General features: G+C 47.3%; 1 protein-coding gene across 1 annotated transcript in view; it reads right to left on the bottom strand.

Moving 5' to 3' along the window:
- Window positions 1-25,483, bottom strand: part of LOC149866697 (scavenger receptor cysteine-rich type 1 protein M130-like) — a 242,908-nt gene that overhangs the window by 6,321 nt on the left and 211,104 nt on the right. The window contains exons 8-15 of the mRNA XM_090041645.1: window positions 16,557-16,874; window positions 11,553-11,867; window positions 10,993-11,307; window positions 6,386-6,703; window positions 5,990-6,304; window positions 5,205-5,519; window positions 4,712-4,774; window positions 4,308-4,622 (exon numbers count right to left, since the gene is read on the bottom strand). Of these exons, the coding sequence (XP_089897771.1) occupies window positions 4,308-4,622; window positions 4,712-4,774; window positions 5,205-5,519; window positions 5,990-6,304; window positions 6,386-6,703; window positions 10,993-11,307; window positions 11,553-11,867; window positions 16,557-16,874 (2,274 nt within the window). The remainder of the gene's footprint in view (window positions 1-4,307; window positions 4,623-4,711; window positions 4,775-5,204; window positions 5,520-5,989; window positions 6,305-6,385; window positions 6,704-10,992; window positions 11,308-11,552; window positions 11,868-16,556; window positions 16,875-25,483) is intronic.

Below are 25,483 nucleotides of genomic sequence, written 5' to 3'. Positions count from 1 at the left end.
CCACCAAGATCTGGAAGATGGTACCCCACTCAGTTATGTTAAAGGGGGTTGCTGATCCCAATCTCCCCAAGCAAGGCCATCTCCTGGAAGGCCTTCTGTTGCTCCACCAGCCTCTCAAGCATCAGGTATGTGGAGTTCCACCGAGTGTCCACATCCTGCATGATTTTGTGCTGCGGGATGTTCAGCTCTGCCTGTTTGTCCTGCAGCATCTTGCTCCCCTTGATGCTCTGATGAAAGTAGCGTGCCACCTTCCTGTATGTAGGAATGAGCTTGCTGGTGGTTCTGGCACCATCACCAGCAGCCCTGTCCCCCTCCAAGGTATCCCTGACTACACAGAAGATGCCAGCAAAGTTGGCATCACATACCGCCTAGGCCCCATTGTTGGTGAACATGAACCCACAAGTGAGCTCATCCTGCTCAATGAGCCACCCCTGCACCAAGTGGTTCATGGCCCCCATGAGCTCTGTTGCCATGTGGGACTCATCCATCACCCACTGACAGCCTGACTGATCACATCAGTGCCCTGTGAGGGAGAGGTAGGTGTGATCTCCCCCCCAGCTGCTCCAGTTGTCCAAGGTGAAGTGTAAGGCCACCTGTGGACCTGCCTTGTGCAGCTGCTCCCTCAAGTACTCACTGCATGCCTCATACAGGCAGGGCACTATTGCCCTGCTGAAGGTGGTGCTTGTGGGCACTTGGTAGGTTGGGGCCACGAGCACCATGAGCTGCCTGAACCCTGGCCACTCAACTAAGGAGAAGGGCTGGGCATCCACAGCAAGCATCTCCCCAATACTCTGGGTGATCTTGCTCGCCCTTGCAATACGCCCCGCTTCCTGTCCACCTTCCCCCCACTGTTTCATGGTGGACTTCTCTGCTTTGGAGGGACAGGGGCTTTGAAGTAAGAGGGGGACTTCCCTTTGGGCACGCTGCTGCTGGTGCCAGGCTAAGGAGAAGCAAGTACAAGGGCGTGGTTCCTGCAGAAATGCATCAGCATCCCCATGGTGCTCATGTGTTTTGTTCTCTTGCCCCAGGTGGTTTTGGCTTGACAGTTTAGGCAGATAGCATATGTGGCATCACCTACTAGCTCAAAATCAACCCAGACCACACTACCTGCTCACTTTTGGGGTGCGGGTGCATTTGTGGATGCTGCACTTCCCTTTTTCTCATCAGGGAGAGGCACAGCAACAGGAGAAGCAGACTTAGCTGAGCTGCTTGCCTCCACAACCTCTACCTCAGCCTCCTCTGGAGTGCCTTCTGGGTAAGGAGACCTGTCTCTAGGGGAAAATTGAGGGGTGTAGAGCACAAACTCAGCTGATTTCCCCTCCTTCCCCAGAAGTTGCCTTGCTAGGGTACTCAGATCCACATCCAGCTCTTCCTCTGGCACTGCAAGGCTCAGGATGGGAAGTGAAATTGGGGTGGAGGAGATTGTCATGCTGGTGCTGGTGCTGCTGCTTGTTGTTCTGGTGGGGGCGGGGGGTCATGACTGGTGCTCTTGGAGTGGATGCAGTCTCAGGCACAGGCAGTGGTACTGGCACTGCTCCCCTCTCCTTGCTGCTTGTGGAAACCTCATCCCTGATACTTGGAGGAAAGTGGCTGCATCTCAGTTGGGGGAGGAACTTAACACCTCTCCCTCTACCCCTTCTTCCATCCCTCCCTGAAACCATGCCACCTGCCTTTCCACCATGCTTCGTGGTGTGTTTCATAGTGTCTTTCTTTTATACAAATATATAAATGTACCCACATTCCTATATCAATTCTCTAAGGTGTGTACGATGGTCTTCTATGCCTCAAGGTAAAAGTATCCACATTTTCATAGATTCATAGATTGTAGAGTCAGAAGGGACCACAAAGGATCATCATGTCTGACCCACTGCCCCAGGCAAGAAAGAGTGCTGAGGTCATACAACCCCAGCCAGGTGTCTATCTATCCTCCTCTTGAAGACCTCCAAGTTAGGTGGGAGTACCACCTCCCTTGGCAGCCCATTCCAGATTCTGGCCACCCTTTCTGTGAAAAATTTCTTCCTAATGTCTAACCTGAATCTATTCTTCACTAGTTTGTTCCCATTATTCCTAATTACTCCTAGGGGTGCCCTGGTAAATAGCACAGCTCCAATTCTCTGTTGTTCTCCCTTTATAAACTTATAGGCAGCTAAAAGGTCACCCCTCAGGCATCTCTTGTGAAGGCTAAAGAGATCCAGATCCCTCAAGTTCTCCTCTTAGGGTCTTTCATGGAGGCCACTAATCATATGAGTGGCCCTCCTCTGAACCCTCTCCAGATTCTCCACATCCCTCTTGAACTGGACTCCAACTGCAGCCTGACCAATGCCACATAGAGGGGGAGCATCACCTCCCTTGATCTGTTTGCTATGAATCTGCTAATGCATGACAAGGTGTGATTGGCTTTGTTGATGGCCTCGTTACACTGCCGGCTCATGTTCACCTTGGAGTCAACTATGACTCCAAGATCCTTTCAGTGGCTATGCTGCTGAGGAGGTCATCCCTCAACCTATAGGTGTGCTGGGGATTCATCCTCCCGAGGTGGAGTACCTTGCTTTTTTCATTGTTAAATTGCATCCTGTTGCATTCTGCCCATTAATCCAACCTTTCCAAATCGGCCTGTATCCATTCCCTGCCCTGCAGTGTGTTAACTTTGCCCCATAACTTGGTGTCATCTGTGAACTTGGACAAGGGTGCTCTCCACACCCTCATTCAAATCACTGATGAAGATATTAAATAGCACCTGTCCAAGGACCGAACCCTGTGGGACACTACTGCCTACCTTCTTCCAGGCCGAAAATGACCCATCACCACCACTCTCTGGGTGTGGTCCCTAAGCCAGTTGACTACCCACCTGACTGCGTAACCATTCCTATATAAATTTTTTAAGGTATGTGGTCCTCTATGCCACAAGGTATAAATGTATAGAAATGAAATATAAATGCATCTCCCGTCCTATATAAATTAAATTATATAGTGTAAAATCCAATAAAATTATAAAATTGTATAGAATAAATCAATGAATATGATAATAAAATAAAAGTGTCTAGAAGAAAGAAAAAGGTATTGTGGAATCCCACTTGCTAGGCTAGGCTAGCAAGTAGGAAATCATTCAGTTCAATGCTAGTAGTAGCCTTCTTTGTCTAACGCTCCTGAGCTGCTGGAAGATAGTACAGTCACTGTCAGACCCCAAGGCAGAAAGCAGGCCAGTTCAAACAATGCTTCTTTTTATGCTGTTTTTCCATTCCACCCCCAGAACACTGGGGACCTCAGGGAAGGATGACAATCACTGCCCAGCTAAACAGTCAATATGAGAGCAGTCCTTCCCCTCTCCTCAGCCCTCTTCCCCACTCTTCCCCTTCCCTCTCCTTACTTTTTGTTTCCCTGCAGGCAAGCCCAGCTTGAGCTTTGAAACTCAAAATGTTTTGAAACTTTTGAAACATTTTGACTGCTCTAGTTTTGTTTTGAAGCTGTTTTGAAGCCTTCAATTTCATTTTGATTTTGCTGTTTCAAGCTCAAAATGATTCAAAAGAGCATCGAAATGAAAAAAGTGGCAAAATTTTGCACACCCCTATTCCACTGTATTTCCTCCCCACATTTCTTCTCAATGTCTGTGTTGGTGGCTTAGCTTCAAAAGGCATGCCAGAGGAAAGAGGCAATGCCAAGCTTCTGGCATGGCAGTGAAAGTACTGTGCTAGAAAACAGATTCCTTGATTCAACACCCCTTGTGGTGGGGCCTAAATTCCAGCATCCTCAATTAGCTCCCAAGCTACTAAGTTGTGGGGAGAAAAGAGATACCTACTGCTTTTTTCCCATTCTGAAACTAAGCACAATAGTGCCCTGGGTGCTACTGTGCATGCCCAGTCTTCTAAAGTATGTAGTAGCACATAATTATCCATCTGTGTATGGCTATTCATATAGGAGAAGAATGCCAACCAATGTGTGAATGGCTTTTGGGGGACTTAGACAACCAAAATGCCTTATACACAACCAAACATTGATGACTGGATGGCCAAAAAAAAAAATAGAATACCACCCTTAAGAGTCCAAAACCCCCTGTGCTCTGACAGTACTGAGGAAATAAGTAAAACAAAAACATAATGCAGTTTGTGGTGGATATGGGGGATATGACAGATAATGATTTAGTGATTCTGGCCCCACAGGCACACCACCTCTCAGCATCTAGGAGTTTCCTTCATCTAGAAGATGGAGAACCCAATCTGTTTCCAGGCAGGAAGATTCATGGGTTAGAACACATTTGTCACCCTTGGCCCACAAATACTGCACCATGGTTGAAAGAACTGGTCACTCACCAGAGCAGTTTACAGCAGCATCTTCCTTGTGGTAGCATTTACTGTCTCCCCAGGGCTCAGCACAACAGTCCCACAGAGATGACTCTGTTCCTTTGCAATTCACCTTCTCTAGCCAGATGGGGCCAGTCCCCTCCCCGAATGCAGCCTTTCCTAGGGCAGATACAGCAACTCCACATCCCAGTTGTTTGCACACAACGTCAGCATCTGTCATGTCCCAGGAGTCATCACACACCGTTCCCCAGGAGCCGCGGTGCCAAACCTCCACTCTCCCTGAGCATCCATCCTTTCCTCCCACAACGCGGAGCTTCTCCTTGTCTGCGAAAAGCAGAAACTTCACATGTTACTAGGGCAGCTGAGAAAGAACTTGAGGGTAAAAGAAAAGACAAAGACAAGAGCAGAGGTACCTGTGCAGCTTGTGGAATTTGGGCATTTGGTTAGTGAGGTCTGAGTGGAGTTCACTTTTCTTCCTACAAAAACAAAAATGTGGTTAGTGGACAATCCATCTTAGTAACAACTAAAGAAACATGTTGTTTTTTGTTTTGTTTTGTTTTAACCCCTGAGGGATTACTACTTAGTTTTTGCTGCAGATTATGCAACCATCTTGCAATTCTCTCTTCATTATCGTTGCTTGGTTGTATCTCACCCTTACTTTCTTTCCCTCTCTCCCTTATAATTGGGATTGGATATAAATCTTTTTCTTAGCTGAAGTTCTGGGAATCCAGAGACACCAAATACACTCATTAACACTGGTTCCAAAATTGGACCCTAAAAACAGACTCTCACACACACACATACACTTAGTGTGCTCATGTTTTCATAAACAAATGCTTACACACCCAAGTGCACATGTGGATATTCAGTGTAGGTGCATGTTAACATGTTTGTGTACAGAATTACCTGAACATACAATATGGGTCTCTTCTGCTCGGTTATCACATGAGTGCAGGTCCCAAGGGTCTGATGGGCACTGCCACAGGGACTTGTGCAGCTTAAGGCAGGCAACATTGTCCAACCACATGGGCCCAGAACCCTGACCATATGCAAAGTCTTCTGCAAAATCTCCTCCATTTCCACATCCCAACTGCTTGCATACAAGATCTACTGTAATTCCAGTCATCTGATTGGAGCAAACACTCCCCCAAGTCCCATTGTAGAAAACTTCCAGCCGCCCAGCGCAGTCACCACCATTCACCAGCCTCAGATCCATGAAATCTAGAAGAAAATGCACAAGGTGAAATGTAACTGATACAAACCAGGGAGAGAAGGCTGAAATCCTGAAAAGTGCTGACAGCCCTGTGCAGTTTTCTACAGAAAAATTTGCTAGGAAGAATCACTCCAAGAATCAGATACTCTTCCTTTTGCTCCAAAACCATTAGAAACACAACGGTCCCCTTTGCAAAGTCACCAGTTAAAAACACCTATACAAAGAGAAACCAGAGATATGGTACTGACTACCCTTGGGTACTTTGAGGAAAAGATGGTGAGTCTTCCAGTACTATGAGTGCAAAGTGGTGACATCATTATGACACCAGTATATAAGTAAGTGACCTGGGTGGATTGGTGGGTAGAAGAGAAGCAAAGATGGCCAGTTCCAGCTCTCTCCCCTCACCCCCTACTCCCCATCAGTTTCCACCCTTAAATTTCCTGGGAAACAGGGTCCTGAGAGCAGTCACACAACAAACCTGAGCAGAGCACTCCTGCATCCTCCTTGTGTCTGCAGTCGTGCTGCCCCCAGCCCCTGGAAGGGCACTCCCAGAGCTTGGATTCATTCCCAGAGCAGCTCACATCATCCAGCCAGATCTCTCCTGAACCTTCCCCGTAATGAGCCGAGGCAGCTGCCTCGATGGCGTGTCCACATCCCAGCTGTTTGCACACAACATTGGAGTCTGTTTGGTCCCAGGAATCATCACAGACAGTCCCCCAGGTGCCCTGGTAGTAAATCTCCACTCTCCCAGCGCAGCGATCTGCCCCATTCACCAGTCGGATCTGTCTGCTTCCTGTAGGGAGAAAGCCCAGCTGTGACTATGAGAGTATCTTCTACAAGAGGGAATTTTGGGGACATTTCAGAAATACATCACCTGAGCAAACAACACCGACATCCTCAGTGATTCCTGCCTGCACTGTCTCAGGAAGGCTGGTGTTGCAGAGTGTTAAATGAGCCTCGTTTCCTGCACACTGGACTCTTCTCAGCCCCACAGGGCCTGTTCCTCGTTCAGATTTCAGTGGGTGATAGGCTTTTTCAGCAGCACCACACTGGAGCTGCCTGCACACCACACTGGCATCATTCATGTCCCACTGATCATCCAGGACTCTGCCCCACACACCACTGAGGGAAATCTCGACTTGCCCATCACACCGGCTCTCTCCATTCAACAGTCTGAGATAGTTAGTGTAATCTGAGCCTAGAAGAGATGGGAAATTCACTGAATGACAGTGTTTATACATTAGAAATACTGTATGTGGTGTGTCTGAAGAGAAGTTAGTTAATGTATAAGGGGTAAAATAGTCATGAAGAGTATAATTAAAATAGTATACCCTATCAAACCTTACTTGGTTGATTGTTTCTTTCCATATTGAAAAAAGGAATATCCTATATGGACTGTGAGGGCACTTAACATGCGGGAAGCCTGCTCTGATAGGTTGGAAATCCAGCATGTTGAAGCAGACTCAATTAATTAAGTCTGCTGGATCACACATAAATTGACATGCTCTGGCAGCCTCGTGCATCACATGTCAGCTGCACAGCAAGCCTCGGCCCTGACAAAATGCTGCAGTGTGCTTTGAACTAAAACATGTCTGACGTGCTTTAGTTTAAAGCACCCTGCTGTTATTTTCTCAGTGCAGGGACATGCTGCACTGCTTATACATGTGATGCATGGGTGCTTTTAATTAGTTCACTGTTTAAAAGCGCCCAGTGCTACATCAGGACCACATGTAAAAATGCCCTGAGATTCTGAGGCTGATGGGGGAGCTTGTTGCTACATCCTACTCATGAGCAGGTAAGGACAGCATTATTGTTTGAGAGAAAACACTCACATACACACACAACTGGTATAGTTAGTATCGTTATCGTGCTTCACAGTCTTCTCACTTCATCGAATGGGCTAAAAGCCTACAAATGAGTGGATGGTATTTGAGCAGGTGTCGGGTTGGATTGGGAGTTTAGTTGTCAAGAGGGTGTTGACAATGAAAATTAGAACTCTTGGTTTTCAAAAAGGGGCGACTGTTTGTGTATTTAATTAGTTCCCTCTTGTACGCCAGACATGTGGTCACTGTTTTGCTTTAAGGTAGGAGCTCCTAGCTGTAGTTGTTAGCATACACATTTTGGAATGTGATGTCAGCTCTATGTCCAGCATACAGCTGTGGTTCTTCTGGTCTTACCACATAAAGCAGATTGTATGTGGTAAGGCTTCCTCAGTGGACTTAGGCCCAGGGAGTCCTCATTTTTTTGATCCTAAAGATGTCAAGGCTTCCTGTAGACAATGAATTGCTCAGATCAGCCACTTAAGTATTTTTTTTGTGGGCCAAAGTCTAGGTGCCAAAAACTCTCAAGCACTTTGGTAGTTAGGCAGGGTCTTTGTTGACGGTTCTACCCAACTTAAGAGTCTTCATTCTTTTCTCTTGTGACTCCATAACAGTGGAGGTTAGACTAGCCACGGGAAGACAAAACTGGTGGGCTGGTGAATTTATTGTTCTGACCACAGACCAAACTGCAAGCAAATATGGTGCCTAGGGAGGAGCAAAAATTTACAACAATTAATAAAATGGTACTGCATTAAATACCACAAAGATATTAAGTAGACTGAGCAGGTAAACTGTAATGAGATATTGTCTGTGACCACTCCATACTTCTTAATGTCCAATGAAGATATGTATATTTTCCAGATCTGAATGTCTTGTACAGTTTCCCTTAGTAAAAGACCTGTAAGGTCAGAGACAGTGATAGTACTGTGAAAAGTGTTCTCCTACTGCTGATTGGCTGTTTCTATTCTTTATCATAATTTATGGATCCTACAAATATCAGTCACAGAACATGACATATCTCATCTCATGTAATGCATGTATATCTCATATCTCAGGTATCAAATGCCCTCATAGAAACAATGTAGATGAACTTAAACAACCATTACCCTCCACAGTGAGTTTTCACAACCAAGGATGTAGCAAATAGCAAACAGTGCATAGCACTCAAGTCTGGAAAGATAGATACTCTCAATCCTGAAATTGTCAAATAATGTGATATCTTGTGTCTCGGAAATGTATTCACTTTTGTTTCAATACAGGGGTGGCACTATGTAACTGAAGAATACTAAATATAATTAATGTAGGAAGAAAAGAGGAAAAGTGATCTGGCAGCTATAGGCTCATTATTATGATTTTCTACAGCACACAAGATTTTAGAACTCATCTGAATGAAAGGATAATTAAAGTAATGGAATAAATGGAAATAGGGAGATATGCAAGTTGAATTTACCAAAGGCAGATGAGACCAGACCAACCTGATACCTTTCTATAATAAAATAATTGATTGTCTCTAGAGAAAGACAGATCACAGAGGAAACAGTAAGCTCCAGTGAAGAAGAAGCTTACTACACAAAAGTTTTAAGTTTTTAAGGGAAGATGACAATGGGTAGTTTTAATCAGGGAAATGCCATGGTCAAGGGAAATCACTTCTACAGTTTCCCCAGACTCTTGTCTAACGTATTTCCACTTACAATCTTGGAACACAAAGTGGGGGTACACTGATGAGATTTGCTGGTGACACATCCACCCAAGAGGATTTGATTGTCACAAAGAAAGGATGTTGGAAGACTTTGAGAACCAAAGTACAGCAGGATTAAACTTACTAGCCCAGAATGCAGGATGCACTTGGGAACTAATGGCAAGAATTTCTACTACAAGATGCAAACTCAAGGATTTGAACTGAGTTGAGGTGATTTGGGTATCCTAGGTGATCTCAGCATGACTCTGAGCCATCAATGCAATGTAGCAATGAGAAAGGCAAGTGCAATCATTGGATGTATCCAACTATGAATTTCTATGAATTTGGATGTATCCAACTATGATAGGCACTATGAATTTCTAGAAGAGATAGACAAGTGCAAATGGTATATTTAAAAGGCTTTGGTCAGACCTCATTTGGAATATAGTGTCCAATTCTGGTCACCTGTGTTCAAGAAAGATGAGCTCTGGTGCAGGGGCAGAGAAAGGATAGCAGAAACATTATAAGAACAAAGAGATTTTGTAACCAAACATATTATTTTAACTTTCTTTTGTTTTGTTTTTCTTTTCTTTTCCTTAGGTCAGTAAAACAGTTAGTCAAAATGATATTGTTTATTCTGTGAAATGCACAGAATGAAAGATGCTGATTTTCCTCTTCAAATTTGGAAGCAGAAACAATAACCTGGAATTCTGAGATGAAACAAATAGAAAAAACAAACAAACAGGAAAACTAAAAAACCAACAAAAACAAAACAAAACCAAAAAACAAAACCATTAGAAACACAACGGAAAAGAGGAAAATATTTTTGCATTTTTTCAAAAGAAAAGGTTGTTAAGCCAAAATATGAGTGTCTTTATGAGTTATTCCTAACATTAGAAGTTTAATGGTATAGAAAGTAGGGCTGTGAGAACGGCACCATTCCATGTCGACTTGAGTTTCGCGGTTTTGGTGGAACAGGGTTTCATTTTGAATTTTGTTTCAATTTGAAACCATTGTGCCATGTCTTTTTGTCAAAACAGTGACACTGTTTTGACATTTCACCCATACGTTATAATGGGGAAGGTCAAATCAGCCTCTCTCATCTGGCAGGCAGATGGGGCCTGCAACCCTGGGAGGGCTGAGGGGGCTGTGCCAGTCCTCCTAGGGCTGCAGGCCCCCATCTGCCTACCAGATGAGGGAGGGAAGCCAGGTGCTGCCACCTGGGGCTGGGGAGCTGGGGAAGGGAGCTGAGCCCAATTGCTCAGTGGCCCTTCCCAGAGCTACAATCAATTGAGCTGGGCAAGGGAACTCAGCCCATCCTAGTGCTGGGGATGGGAACTCAGCCCAGATGAGCTGAGTTGCCTTCCCCAGCCCTGTCACAGTGCTGGGGAGGGGAACTGAGCCCAGGCTGACTGAGTTCCCTTTCCCTGTGCTCTGATCAGCTTCTCACAGCCTGGCCATGGGAGGCGGGGAGAGCTAGGGCTGCACTCCTGGCTGAGCCCCATGGGGCTGTGGAGCCACTGGGAGCACAGTCCTGGTTCTCTCCTGTCTCCCACCACCTGGCTGCTTCAAAAATCAAAATGTTTTGAAACTTTCAAAATGTTTCGACTAGCCTCATTTTGTTTTGAGGCTGTTTTGAAGCCCTCCGCTTTGATTTGATTTTGTTGTTTCAAGCTCAAAATGAGTGGAAACAGTGTCGAATCAAAATAGCTAGTGAAATTTCACACAGCCCTAATAGAGAGCAATGGAGATATTTAGGAACATTTGTGACATTTGGGAAAGCACCAGGCACAGAGTTCTACCACTGCTCTGCTGCACTCACTACAAAGTAGCTTAGGTTTTTACTGAACAATCCTGGGCTATTTCAGGTGACAGCTATTGTTTTATGACAATGTTACTCCTGTTAGTTTAACTTGTAGCACACACTTTAGCACATATCCTGAGAGGCAGGTGTAACTAACTCTGCAGTGCTCCTGCACTTACCTGAGCAAATTACACTGGCATCCTGGTGATGTGAGCATTGAGAGGCCCCCAGGGCAGTAACAGGGCAAAGTCCCAAATGCGGTTCTGTACCATTACAGTGAAACTTGTATCCCCAGACAGAGTTGTTTCCTTTCCCAAAATGCCCTCCTTGTGGAGCAGACACAGCAACTCCACAGTTGAGCTGACGACAGAGGACATTGGCATCAGATAAATCCCAGCGCAAGTCACAGAGGGTGCCCCAGGCACCGAGCACCTGGACCTCCACTCTCCCTGAGCACCGTGTGCTGCCGTTCACCAGCCTGAACCCTGTGAACCCTGCAGGAAATGGAGAGGGTATTTAGAGAGGAAGCCCATGTGTAACTTTTTGCACCAAATTGTTAAAGAATGGGAAGTCATGTGGAATTTGATCCCTTTCTCCTTGTCTTGGATTGTTTGAGTTATATTAGAAGCTCACCCCAACCTTACTGTCCTTACCCTTTACTCAGTTAGAACATGTTCTTGCTGCACCCCAATCAATAATGCAGAATAGCATTATTTTAAGCACATTGTACTAGACTTACATGAGCATATGGTGCTGGCATCATTGGCACGTGAGCATGTCTGATTCACTTGCAATGTCCTGGGGCAGGAAAATAAGCTAGTCTCCTTCCCTGCACACTGCAGCTGTTCAGTCCAGATCAGCCCATGTCCTTCTCCAAAGTGAGCTCCTCCTGGGACAGATAAAGCTGCTCCACAGTTTAACTCCTTACAGAGAACACTGGCAGCTTTGAGATCAAATTGTGAATCACACACTGTTTTCCAAGTGTCACCATGCATTATCTCCACGCGTCCTGAACAGACATTGTCCCCTCCAACCAGCCGGGGCTGAATGTGTCCTAGAAAGTCAACAAAGGGGAAATTATGAGTGGTGGGACTTTGAAAATTAATGGCCCAAATCACTGGTCAGTGGTAGCTACACTAACAGTCCATACCCTCTGGCATCCCCACAGGGATTATATGCAAGCACATTTCTGTTTGTAAAGATCTTTTTTTGTTTCTTTTCTTTTTCCCTTCACCAGTCCTCCTGTTGAAGCTGAGCCACTAATCTAGTTATGGGGGGAAAGGATGTAGAGACCTTGTCACACAGGACACTTACGAGGTGTTAACTGAACTTAAAATGCAAATGTCCCCACATTTAAGCAACAGAAGTACAATCATATCATAGGCAATTTAGAACTTTTTGCACAAAGAGTATCTCTAGACCACATTAAGTAACACGTGTTCCCCAACCATTGGTTCCATGGAGATAATGTGAGCAATTTTCAGTCCTTATCCATCCATGACATCTGTAAGGGACGCCTCTACTGTACCAACCCTCCACTGTCAGTATCAGCCCTGGCTCCATACTAAAGTTCATGGGTAGGTCTTTCCTGCTTCCCTGGGAGCAAGGAATTAGGCTGGAAAAGCTGGAAGGCCTCCATCCTTTCCAGGGCAGCAGCCAATTTCCAGGGCCACAAACACGGAGAGCACGGAGGCAGAAAGGGACTCCAAGATGAACATGGGCCAACAATGAGAGGTCATGGTTGGAAGGACTAACATCACCTTGTCGTGCATCCACAGATGCATCTTTGGCAGGGACAAGGAGGTGATCTTTCCCCCTCTATGCAACACTGGTCAGGCCACAGCTGGAGTACTGTGTCCAGTTCTGTGCGCCCCACTTCAAGAGGGATGTCGACAGCATGGAGAGGATCCAGAGGAGGGCCACCCACATGATTTGGGGACAACAGGGCAGACCCTACAATGAGAGACTGCAGGACCTGAACCTGATCAGCCTTCACAAGAGAAGGCTGAGGGGGGACCTGGTGACAGTCTATAAACTCACTAGGGGGGACCAGAAGGGTTTGGGAGAGACCTTGTTTCCCCTAGCACCCCCTGGCATAAGAAGGAATAACGGCCACAAGTTGTTGGAGAGTAGGTTTAGATTAGACATCCATAATAACTACTTCACAGTGAGGGCAGCTAGGATCTGGAACCAACTTCCAAGGGAAGTGGTGCTGGCTCCTACCCTGGGGGTCTTTAAGAAGAGGCTTGATGCCTACCTGGCTGGGATCATTTGAGCCCAGTTTTTTCTCCTGCCCTGGCAGGGGGTTGGACTTGAAGATCTATAAGGTCCCTTCTGACCCGACTTCTATGATTCTGTGAAACATTTAGCATGCTCTCTTTTCCTTGCACCACGTATAATCTACACATCTTCCTCTTATTGCTGCTCATGGGGCCAGCTTTAAAAGGAGCATCAGAGGAGAGAGTAGAAAATGGCTGCCCTGTGGTGTGGGGGTTCTAGAGACCTATGCCTGGAAGTAAGATGGATCCAAGTTGTGTGAGGGGTTCTAGAACCCAGGTGAGTGCCCAAGACCATCAGATATTGGGGGGGAGGGGGGGAGAAGGAAGGGATGTGCACTTTCTCAATGTGTTTTGGTTGCCAGTCTGGATGACTATGTAGTGTTCCATATGTGTCTGAGAAGAGAATTCCCCAGGAGCAGATAGATGCCAAAAATGTCCTGACCAAAAAGTAGCTACTTAGGTGACCAAAACAGAACAGAATTCCACCCCATGCAGGATTTCCCTACCTCAGCTTACAAGGTTTTGGGCAAGGAGGGCAGAAAAAGGGTTAAATGAGCTTATTTTTGCCCCTGCACCTACCACCTGCTCTTTTGTCCACCTTCCCCCCACCAAATTCGAGCTCAGGGCTCCTCTCCTATTGCTCTGGGGAGCTTGGCAGAAAGATCCTCTGACAGTTGCAGCAGCCACAAGCATGGGTTACATCTGCTGCTGCTGCTAAGGGAGGGGGTAGGAAGGACAAATGACTCCAGATGCCTTTTGATTTGGGGCTGAGAGCAGGATGCTTATACATAGGCCCTTGGCACCAAGGCAGGCAAATGGGTAGCCTCCCACCTGATTAACATCATACAATTATTAATGTCAAGGCATGGTGAGCTTAGTGGTTAGCCCTGAGACAAGTGAGTAGGCCAAAAATTAGACTGACCGAGGGATGACGGCCAGAACCAAAGAGATTAATAGCAATAAATACGTGCTTCTTAGAGGCATTTGGAATTTTTGCCTAATATAAAGCTTGTAAGTTTGTAACCTGCAAATGTAACTTGCCTGTCATAAGTTTAACCAAAATGATAAAACTAACTGTTTGTGGAACTGACTGAGCCTCAAAGGTGAAGCTATAGCTGTAACATTAGCTGACCTAATGGTTTTTGCTCAGGTTCAGCCTTGATGATAAAAACTGGATCCAACTGCCTAGCACAACCAGCACATTCCAGGAAAACACATCTCAAGAAAGCATATTCAGAGAAATCTAAAAGGGTTGAGTAATGTTAATTTAAAATCTAAAAATGCCACATTGTAATTTGCTTATTTAATAAACCTGAGTTTGGGTAGTAAACTTTTATGATAATTTTAACACCTTTCAATCCCACAGGGTAACAGCTATAGGGCAAGATTGTGAGTGGCTCTAAAGTCAACAGATTAGCATAAGACTAGGTATAAAAAGCTCATGCATCAGGTGACCAGCAGGAAGGCGGGAACAGAACAGTCATTATTATTCCAAGCCCAGACTCCGAGCTCCCAGTGGGAGTGAGGATCAGATCCTGATCAAGGGATCTTCACCAATAATCCCTCCAATAGTGTCGATCGGGGCCCCCTGACTTTGCTGAAATCACTTGGCACGCACCTAGCATCGAGGGACTATCGATAAATTGTCAACCCATGTCTGTCTATCTGTTGTTTTAAACAGCCCAGTGGCTGATACCCTTGCAGTGCCCAGTTGGCCTCCGACAGATTAATCCATCTGTCTATTATCTCTTTAATATTGCATTATTTGCTTATTATATTTATCTTTCTGTTAACTGTTGTGTCTGTAAGCTATAATAAATTTGCCTTTGCTTCACTCCCAACTCTGCCTCCTTGATCCAGAACCAAACAGCCCAGTGGCTGATTCAGTTGCAGCACCCAGTCAGTCTGCAACTAAATTGATATGCTCACAGTGGCCAGCTGGCATGTGACACCAAGGACACCCACTTGTTACATTGATTCATTGGCTGAGAACTTCAGAACCAGCCGGGATGGAGACCCCTTCCCTAGTAAGTGGAGTTCAGGGGAGAAAGATATGTAAAAGAGCACAGGGTATGCTATGCTACTTGCAGGGGCCTGAGCAGTACCCAGGAAGCCGGCAGCTGCTCGCAGTCCCAATTAGGCACCACTGCATGTTTGGGTAACAGGGCCCTGAACAGCAAGAGCAGCAGTCTGCTGCTGCAGCTGAAGAACAACATTCTGCTGAGCTGCTGCTCATGGAACATCTTTGGAGGTAAGGGCTGGGGTTATGGAGAAGGAGGAGGCCCCACTGTCCTGGGCATGACTGAAAACTGCATCCTGCTGGGGAAGTGTGGCCTGGTGGAGCTACCTGTGGTGAGGCAGCTACCCAGAAATGCTGGGCCAGTCATCTACCCATTGAAAGGCAAGTATGGGGTGCCTTCTAACCTCAGCCCCACATCCCTAGGTAGTAGGAGGACCGTGCAGGGGGAGCCCAGACTCATTGTGAGTACTGAGGCAGGGCCCAGGTCAAATGGAGGGACCCATGGCAGCATCCAGACTCACAGTTGAGCTCTAAGGCTGCCCATAGGAGCTAAAGTAAGCTCCAGGGTGGTGGGACCCTGAGCCTTGGGGAGCTATTAGCAAAGCTCCCAGGCAAAGGGATAAGGAGATAGCCCTGGGGGGGGGCAAGGGGACAAAACTTGGAGCTCTGATCCCAGTATGTGGGGCTTGGAGCCCAGTGTGTGGGGCCTGGGGCCCAAAGAATGCGTAAAGAAATAACCTGGTGTGAAGGCTCTGGGACCATGACCTCCAATAAGGACTGAGAGTCCTTTGTGTCCACAGCTTGGGTCCCAATGTGAAGCACTGGAGAAACATCTGTGAGGTATGGGACACAGTACAGAGGTGACTGGAGCTGTGTACATAGGCCCTTAGCACCAGGGCAGGCAAATGGGTAGCTTCCCACCTGATTAACATAATATAAGTATTAACGTCAAGGTGTGGTGGGCAAAGTGGGCAGGCAGCTAGCCCTAAGACAAGCAGGTGGGTCAACGATTAGACTGGCCCAGGACACCCACTTATTGCAGTGCTTCACACAATGCACACCCCTATGGAAGGGCAGCCTACTACACCCTACTTGCGCTGCCCTAGAAGAGCACATGCCCACAAACTGGGCTCAGCCCCTGCAGGGGGGCACATACAGGGAGGAATGCATCAAGACATTGCTCCTGGATGCTGCCTCTGCATGACCTTTGTGCTGCTATACATGGACACCTGCAACAGCAGCACAGACATCCAGCCTCAGTTCCCCCCTTTGGAAACAGTCCTGGATGAAACCCCACTGGTCCTCAGTATGCCCTGTTTACCTTGGGGAGCTCAAGCAAGGTCTGGGCAGCTCCATGTGGGACTCAATGCAGAAACTAGACCCAGAAAGTGTCATCTTTCTCATGAGAATTCATCTACAAGGGGAAGGTTGGTGGAATTCTCACCTGTGCAGATTACTCCAGGGTCAAGGTGAGACCGAAAACATTTTCCTTTCCCCCATCCTTCATGTTTGCATTTCCAGATAGCTGATTCATTTCCATGACACACAAGAGCAGCAAGCCAAAATCCTATACCTCCTAGCCCAAAATGGTGAAAGGCAGGAACATGGGCAGGAGATCCACATCTCAGCTGCCTACAAACAACCTCAGCACTTTTCCAGTTCCAGCTCTTATCACATACTCCTCCCCAGACATCATTATGTTTAACCTCCACTCTCCCAGCACAAGGACTTCCTCCATTCACCAGCCTCAGCTCATCAGCACCTGCAAATAGAGACACAGAGCAGGGTTACAGAGAGTGCTGAGCTCCAGTGCTGTTGTTCAGTTTCCCCTCTGACCTGGGCAGTATTGCACAAGCACCCTGAGGTCTAAGCCCTGCTGCCCCCTCCCCCCCCCCCCCCAGGCCTGGCATTGGGGAGGCAAGGACAGCATCCTTCTTTCACAGATATTTTGGTGGGTTGATGCTGTACACCATGCACACTGAATATTTCACAGCACCAGAACTCTCATACCTCATCACCTCCAGCCCCTCCATCTTTGCAATCTTCTCCATGTATACAGACCAAAAAAGAGGTCCCACCGGGCCTCTGCCCCAGCTCCTCAGTTCCAGGGGCTTATATGTGTGATCTTGTTGCATACTTCTCACATGGGATACCCTGCCCATACCTGGTGGCCTATGCTGAATAAACTACTAGAAACTCCTTTCTAACCAGCTTCTCTTCTAAAAACATTTGACTGTATAGTGAGGATTGCCTGGAATCCCCCACCACAGTTGTTTCTATAAACAAAGCGTTATTTAAAAAACAACAAGAGCAACAAGCCAGGGGCAAACCAGAGTGAAATCAAATGAATTATTTGGCTGAGCAAACCTCATCCACATACTTCACAGCACCACATGCACTGGGTTGCCCTTAGCTGAGTGGCAGGGGAAAGAGCAGATGAGCTGGTACAACTTGTATGTACTGTCAATGTTACGATTCCATGTCAAGTACAGTCCCACAGTGACCCATATTGTTGCATCTCCAGCTTTCCATTAATGCTGTCTCCCTACTGATTTCACACTCCTCTGACTCAATCTCTCTCTTTGGTGCAAGAGTTCATTGCCATATTACTGTGGGTTCCATCATCATTTCCTGCAAAAAGGGTGGCATGTTCTGTCTGCACATCCAGCATTTCAAAGATAACTCTGAGCTACAGTTTATTAGGAGGACTATTGTTTGTGTCAGCGTGTCCGTGGAGTACCCCCTCTATCCTCATGTTTCCTGCCTGCCACAACTTGGATCTTAAAGAAATAAAATAGGGAGGAAGTGATTGTTACCCGAGGAAGTACCTGCAGGAAGCACCACGCTGGAAAAACTTGGTTTTCTACTTTTGGATTTTATTCAGTAGTTTGCAAGTTTAACAGGAAATTCTCCTTTAAGCAGGGGCGGGGGGTGGGGAGGGGGTGAATCCCACCAGGGACAGGCACCAACCTCTGGCCACTGGGTTCCACTCCAGCTGACCCCTGCACATCTACCTGTCCCACACTGTACCTCTGCCCTGGGTGCTTCAGGTATCTCCCCAGAGGGGACAGTCATGTGGAGGTGCAGTGAGCCATTGAGGGAGCCATGTTGGTGTCCTTCCTGATGCCACACACCACATCCGAGGGCCAACTGGTCCCAGGAGGAGACTACAGACCTTGTCACATTGTGGGGAGAGGCTGAATTCCTCAGCCAAATTGCATGAAGTGGGAGCTCTAAAATGCACATCTACAAGAGCTCATGCGAAAGTGTGGGCACAACTGGTTGGTATATCAGTACTGCATAAAAGGCAAAGCCTTGTGGGTGTAGTGGGTCACTGTCATCAACAACAACTGATGGTCTTCTCACAATTCCATGTCCTTTATGCAGCAGCTGGATGACATTCTTGTGACCTGGGACCCTGGCCTGAACTGTGCCACCTATCTGAGCACAGTTGACCTGCTCAAGGCTCCAATGTGACCTGACACCTGCCAGGTGACATGTCACTGAGGGAGGACCCCTCAGTCTTCCAGGGTCTTGTCCAACCATGCTCCCTGCCCTTTACCTCCTACAATGGCTCCTGCCAGTTCCATGTGCTCAGCCCTGCCCAGGAGAACAGGCTGGCCTGCAGGAGGCGAAGGTTTGGGGAGTGGCTCTAAAGCCATGGCAGCATGTGCTGCCAGGAGCCTGGCCTATCTCAGCCTTGGGACAGGGCAGGGGAGGCAGGCTGCCTGGGTCCAGCACCCAGTGGCCCACCAGCCCATGCAGAGTGAGTAGGATCAGGGGATTCAGCTGGAAGCCACTTGGACCAAGGCCTGCCTAGCTGACTTACCATGGTCCATGGGCAGACCGTGGGCACCCATGCATTCACAACCCCTGATGAGGCCAGGCAGTGCAGAATCCCCTGGTACAGAGTATCTTATCACAAAAATATTACACTCTCCCAAATAAGCTCTTTCTCCTGGCTCTGTGGACCTGCAACTGGTTATAGGGTAGAGGTACCAGTTGGTAGCTGGCTTGGAGCTCGCTCAATGTGACAGGAAACCAAGGACCTCCAGCAGAGGGCTCAAGTCCTGTAAACAAATGCCAGGAGCATGGGAAACAAACAGGAGGAACTGGCCCTCTTGCTTTCCAGAAGGGACTACGATATCAGAGGAATAACAGAGACATGGTGGGACTCTATCCACAATTGGACCATAGCTATAGAGGGCTACATTCTGCATAGGAGGGATTGTATAGGGGAAAAGGGTGGAAGTATAAATCTATATGTAACTATATGTAAAGGAACAGTACACCTTCTTGGAAGCCAAAATTGGCACTAAGGAAGGGTGACTTGAGACCCCCTTCCCCGGAGTGGGGGGATGGGATGAAAGGCACCTAACTGCAGGAATATATTACAGACCTCCAAATCAAGATGAGGAGTTAGTTCTGGGATTCTCCAGAGTACTAAAAGAGGCTGTGAGAGCACAGGATATGGTCGCCATGGGCTACTTTAACTACCCAGACATCTCCAGGGAAGAACACTTGGCCAGATCTGACCAGTTGCATAAATTTATGACTTGTATCAATGACTTCTACCTTTCTTAGGAAGAATACAGACTGACCAAAGGAAATGCACTCCTAAATTTAGTTTTGGCCAAGGGGAATGACCTGGTGACTGATCTGATGTTAGAAGATAACCTAGGCACTATCACTTTCATTGTCCATAATAGAGCTGAGAAATCATTCAGTAAGGTACAAATTCTTGACTTTAAAAAAAATCTTACTTCAGTAATAAAAGGACTTCAGTGACTAATGCCCTATAGGATCATGGACCACAGGGAAAGAGGGTGGATGAAGAGCGGTTGTTCCCCGAGGACATGATCCTTGATCCTTGGTGCATAGAAGTTGTCCATACCTGTACACAAAAAAGGTGGCACAGGAGCTGGGAGGTCATCTTGGCTCAATAGAGGAGTCGCAGATCTTTTGAAAAAGAAAAGGGAGGCTTACCAATGATGGAAGCTAGGAATCGGTCGCCAGGAGAACTACGTAAGATAGGCCTGCACCTGTAGGGGGCAGATTAGAAATTCAAAGGCGGTGACCAAATTCAGGTTAGCAACAAAAATCAAGGACAATAAGAAGTCCTTGTATGGGTATGCAGGTAACAGGAGGAAAACCATTGGAAACATGGGACCACTGCTACTGCATCTGGACACCTTATCACTGACACCAAGGAGAAAGCTGAATTCCTGAATGAGTAGTTCACTTCTGTATTCCACCAGTCTAAGAGTGATAGCCTGCCAAATGCAAATATGACACAGAATAGTCACAGTAGGCATGATCACCTACCAGCAGTCAATATAGAGCTGGTGAAAGAACAGGTATAGAGGCTGGATATCTATAAGTCAGAAGGACCTGATGAACTCCATCCAAGAGTGATGAATGAACTAGCCAAAGTCATCGCAGGACCACTGGCAAACCTTTTCGATAATTCATGGTGCTCAGGAGATGTCTCAGAAGGTTGGAAAAGAGCCAATGTTGTGCCCATATTTAAGAAGGGGAGGAGAGAGGACCCAGGGAACTACATGCTGATCAGCCTGACATCAATCGCAGGAAAAATCCTTGAAAAATTTCTCAAAGAGCCCATTTGCAAAAGCTAGCAAAAGGCACAATTTTGAATGACAGCCAGCACAGTTTTCTCACAGGTAGGTCATGTCTGACTAATCTCATCTCTTTCTACAACCAAATTACTCACCACCTGAATAAGGCAGATGACATCGATGTAATTTGCTTGGACTTTAGGAAGGCCTTTGACTTGGTGTCTCATGAGGCTCTCAAGGTGAAACTAAGGGACTATGGGCTCAACAATTCAATGGTCAGATGGGTGGGGAACTGACTGTGGGCTCAGACCCAGAGAGTACGAATAGGTGGATCTGTGTGAACCTGGAGGAAGGTAGTCAGTGGGGTCCCCCAGGATTCAGTACTTGGACCAGTGCTTTTCAACATCATCTTCATAAGTGATCTGGATGTGGAGTGAAAAGCACACTGGCAAAGTTCACCAATGACACTAAGTTCTAGGGAAGTGCAGCCATGCATCAGGGTAGGCTGATGATCCAGGCAGACCTAGACAGCTTAGTTAGATAGGCAGACCAGAACCAGATGTTGCTCAACACTGAGAAGTATAAAGTGCTCCATCTGCAAAGGAAAAATCCACAATAAAGTCACAAGCTCAGTGGTGCTACTCTAGCTAGCACCACATCTGCAAGGGACCTGGGGGTCATAATTGACCATAAAATGAGTATGAGCCAGCAGTGTGATGCTACAGTTAAAAGAGCAAACAATGTGCCGGCATGTATCAACTGATGCATCTCAAGCAAAACTAAAGAAGTTGTTCTTTCTCCTGCTCTACTTGGCATTGGTGAGGCTGTAGCTGTAGTACTGCATCCAGTTCTGGGCCCCACACTTCAAGAAGGATGTGGAAAAGCTTGAGAGAGTCCAGAGAAGAATCACTCATATTATTAGAGGCCTGAAGAACAAGCCATACAGGGAGAGGCTGAAAGATATGGGACTGTTCAGCCTAGAAAAGAGAGACTTTGGGGGATTTGGTGCCATCTTACAAATACATCAAGGGTTGGCATCAGAAGCTAGGCGAACAATTATTCACTAAAGCACCCCAGGGGAAAACCAGGAGCAATGATCATAAACTCCTAGAAGGTTTCAGTCAGGATATAAGGAAGAACATTTTCATGGTTCATGTGACCAGACTCTGGAATAGAATCCCAGTGGGGGTGGTGCAGGCACCTACCCTGGTGATCTTCAAAAGGAGAGTGGACGCACACCTTGCTGGGGTTATTTTAGTCAGTCTTTCCTGCCCAGAGCAGTGGGGCTGGACCTGATGATCTCACAAGTTCCCTTCTATCCCTAAACTTCTGTGAATCTATGAATCTGTGAGACTGATCAGACCAGGAGTTTGAGGCCAGACTCCTGGTCCTAGAAGAGAGAAACATGGAGGCCCTGCAGCAGCCAGTAGTTCTGGTGGCCAGGGCAGTGGAGGCAACAAAGGAGGACAACCAGCTACTGGACACCATCCTTGCCCTGGTGATCCATGTACAGGACACAGTCCTAGCCCTGGAAGTCATATTCATGCCATCCACTGCCCTGCCCTTGGTCAGCCCCATTTTCCCCCAGCAGTCACCCACCACCCAGCAGTAGGCCTCCCTGTGGGCCTAGGCTGAGGTGCAGTGGCACCTCCACCAGCCAGGAGCTCCTGCCCTGTGTGGCAAAATCTCTGTCTCTCCCCAAACTCTGCTCTTTGATAATTTGGTTTCCATGGTCACTGTAAAAGGCAGACTCCTTTGATCCCATTTGCTTCAGGTAACCCTGAGTTGTAACCTAAGCTGGATACAGTCCAGGGGGAGGGAGAAACCTGCTCCCTCTGCCTCCATGACTGGCCTCACATACCTGGGTAGGGGGCTTAAATTCCCTATTGTTCTAAGCAATGTCATCATGCAGTGGACATAGTCTTTCTGGACTTCCAGAAGGCCTTCGACACTGTCTCTCACCCCGTTCCCATTAAAAAACTGGGGGACTTTGGTGTCGACACCTACACAGTCAAATGGGTCACCAACTGGCTAGAGGGCTGCACCCAAGGAGTGGTAGTGGATGGGCCATTTTCGACCTGGAGGGATGTGGGCAGTGGGGTTCCTCAGGGCTCAGTCCTCAGGCCCACACTGTTCAACATCTTCATCAGTGACTTGGACGGGGGGGTAAGAAGCACCCTGTTCAAATTTGCTGATGACACTAAGATGTGGGGGGATGTGGGCATGTTAGAAGGAAGGAATAGGCTACAATTGGACCTAGACAGGTTACAGGCGTGGGTGGACAAGAATAGGATGGGATTCAACACTGACAAGTGCAAGGTACTGCACCTTGGGGGGAAGAACCAGCAGCACACCTACAGGCTGGGGAACTCCCTTCTTGTCAATGCAGAGGCAGAAAAGGATCTTGGCGTCATTATTGATGCCAAAATAAACATGGGCTGATAGTGTGGGGACATGGTCAGGAAGGCCAACCGCACTTTGTCATACATCCACAGATGCATCTCGAGCAGGTCCAAAAGAGGTGATCCTCCTCCTCTATGTGGCACTGGTCAGGCTGCAGTTGGAGTACTGCGTCCAGTTCTTGGCGCCTCACTTCAAGAGAGATGTGGACAACATGGAGAGGGTCCAGAGGAGGGCCACCTGCATGATCAGGAGGCAGCAGGGCAGGCCCTACAAGGAGGGGTTACAGGACCTGAACCTGTTCAGCCTCCATAACAGAAGGCTGAAGGGGGATCTAGTGGCCATTTACAAACAAGTCAGAGGGGACCAGCAGGCATTGGGGGAGTCCCTGTTTCCCCACGCACTACCAGGAGTGACTAGAAATAACAGTCACAAGCTGGCAGAGGGTAAATTCAGATTAGACATCAGGAGGCGCTACTTTACTGTCAGGGTGGCTAGGATCTGGAACCAACTTCCAAGCGAAGTGGTGCTGGCTCCTACCCTGGGGGTCTTTAAGACAAGGCTTGACAATCACCTTGCTGGGGTCGTTTGACTGCAGTACTCTTTCCTGCCATGGCAGGAGGTCAGACTTGATGATCTGCTCAGGTCCCTTCTGATCCTATTAATCCTGTGAAACTATGACTAGGAGAGGACATAATGCGCCCCTAGGGAGGCATTTGGAGCCTGGAAGGTGGTCGGGTGCAGGAAGGTGCGCGGCTCAATGCAGGAGAGCCCCCTACTGGCCCGCCACACTGCGCACTGAGCCGTCACTTACATTGGAGAAGCATGGTGTCCCAGTATGTCCTGGAGATCACTATGTCTATGCTGAAGTGGTGGCTGATGTAGCAGAGGCTGATGGACATGGCTAGCTTGAGCAAGGCAATGGACAGATGGGAGTCTGTGGGGAGGGGCCACCTCATGGTGGTATCCTGTCACTCCAGGTGTGGGCAGACCTGCTCGAGGAGGTCCTGGAGCTGGTCCAGATCATCCAGAATGACTTAAACCACTGCTCATCATCCTAAGTGGTCTGGATGATGTGCAGCCACCAGTCTTGGCTGCCTGGGTGGACCCAGAACCAAAGGCTGTGGCAACAGAGTCATCACATGCTGTTCCCGTGCTCTGCATGATGCTATGGGACAAGAAAGATGGTGACCTAGAAGCATCATAAGAGGCTGCCTTTCAAAAATGGCCACCAGCTGCAGACAGCTTTGGCCAGAGCCTTGAGCTCCCCCTGGTGGTGGCAGGATGCCAGTGCAGGGCTGTCCAGGGCAGGAGCAGACTATTGCCACCGGCAGCAAATCTACTTCCATAAACCTGCACGTGTAGATGCATGCAGCAAATGCATGTGTAGATGAACCCGGTGAGTAAAGGCTTTTTGGTTTCTATTTGCTTTATTTTACTCAGTGGCAAACCTACAGCAGCGGGACTGGAAGAACACTCCCTGTAAGTTGCAACAACCCTTGATATAGGTCGCTTAGCCTTCTGCCTTCAGCAGGTGAGTCAGTCCTGTTTTCAGTTTCTCAGGCAAATTTATTGTTTGTCCATGGAAACATGAATTCAAAAGAAAACCAAGCAAGTCCTCCAACCCTAGATATGCCATAAACCAGATACAGAGGGTGGTGTGAAGAGCAGTATATGTGTAGGGCTGTGAGGACTGACCAGATTTCGGGATGATCTAAATCCTGAGTTATGTGAAAAAAGGTAATTTCCAAATTTTATTTCTCTTCCCACTTCCTCCCTAAGACATGCCTTAATTATCCAGTATCTTCATACAGCATAAGTAATGTGTAACCCTGTTCCCTGTTTGACTAAGTATAGCCATAAAGATTGCAAAAGCCTGACACTGAGGGTAAGCTTAAATGTTACAATTAGACCATGTTAAGAGCATTTAAACCTTGAAGGATGATAGCTTATTAACAATTGCTAAGTGCCCAGAGGCATCTTAAAACCATGCTACTTCAAGTGAGGCTTATCTTGGAACTGTGCTATCTAGCTTGAGTTAAATTAATTTCTGGATTTTCACCTGAGATAAAACCACCAACTTGTCATGAACCAGCTATCCTGTGTTGCTGGGGTTCGGACCAGAATTGAACCAGCTCTGATACAGTACAGGGCTTGGGACTGACAAGCAGCTCATTGTTGGCCTAAGGCCCCACACTGGAGCCAGCTGTAAAGTCTGGTGTGATCCCCTGGCTAAGAAAGATAATCATCTGCTTTTTAGGCCCAACCCTGGGACCCAATGAAACTGATTCCAGACTCCTGTGTGGTCCTGAGGCTGGGACTGACAATCACCGTATTGTGAGTCCCATCCCCAGGACTGAAATCAATTGTATTATATCTGCAGAGCAGTCTGATG

Source organism: Crocodylus siamensis, chromosome 4 (assembly GCF_052110815.1).
Source record: "Crocodylus siamensis isolate JL-2025a chromosome 4, ASM5211081v1, whole genome shotgun sequence".
Lineage (NCBI taxonomy): Eukaryota > Metazoa > Chordata > Crocodylia > Crocodylidae > Crocodylus > Crocodylus siamensis.
The sequence above is the reverse complement of the archived record's forward strand: the minus strand, read 5'-3'. Positions and strand labels throughout refer to the sequence as shown.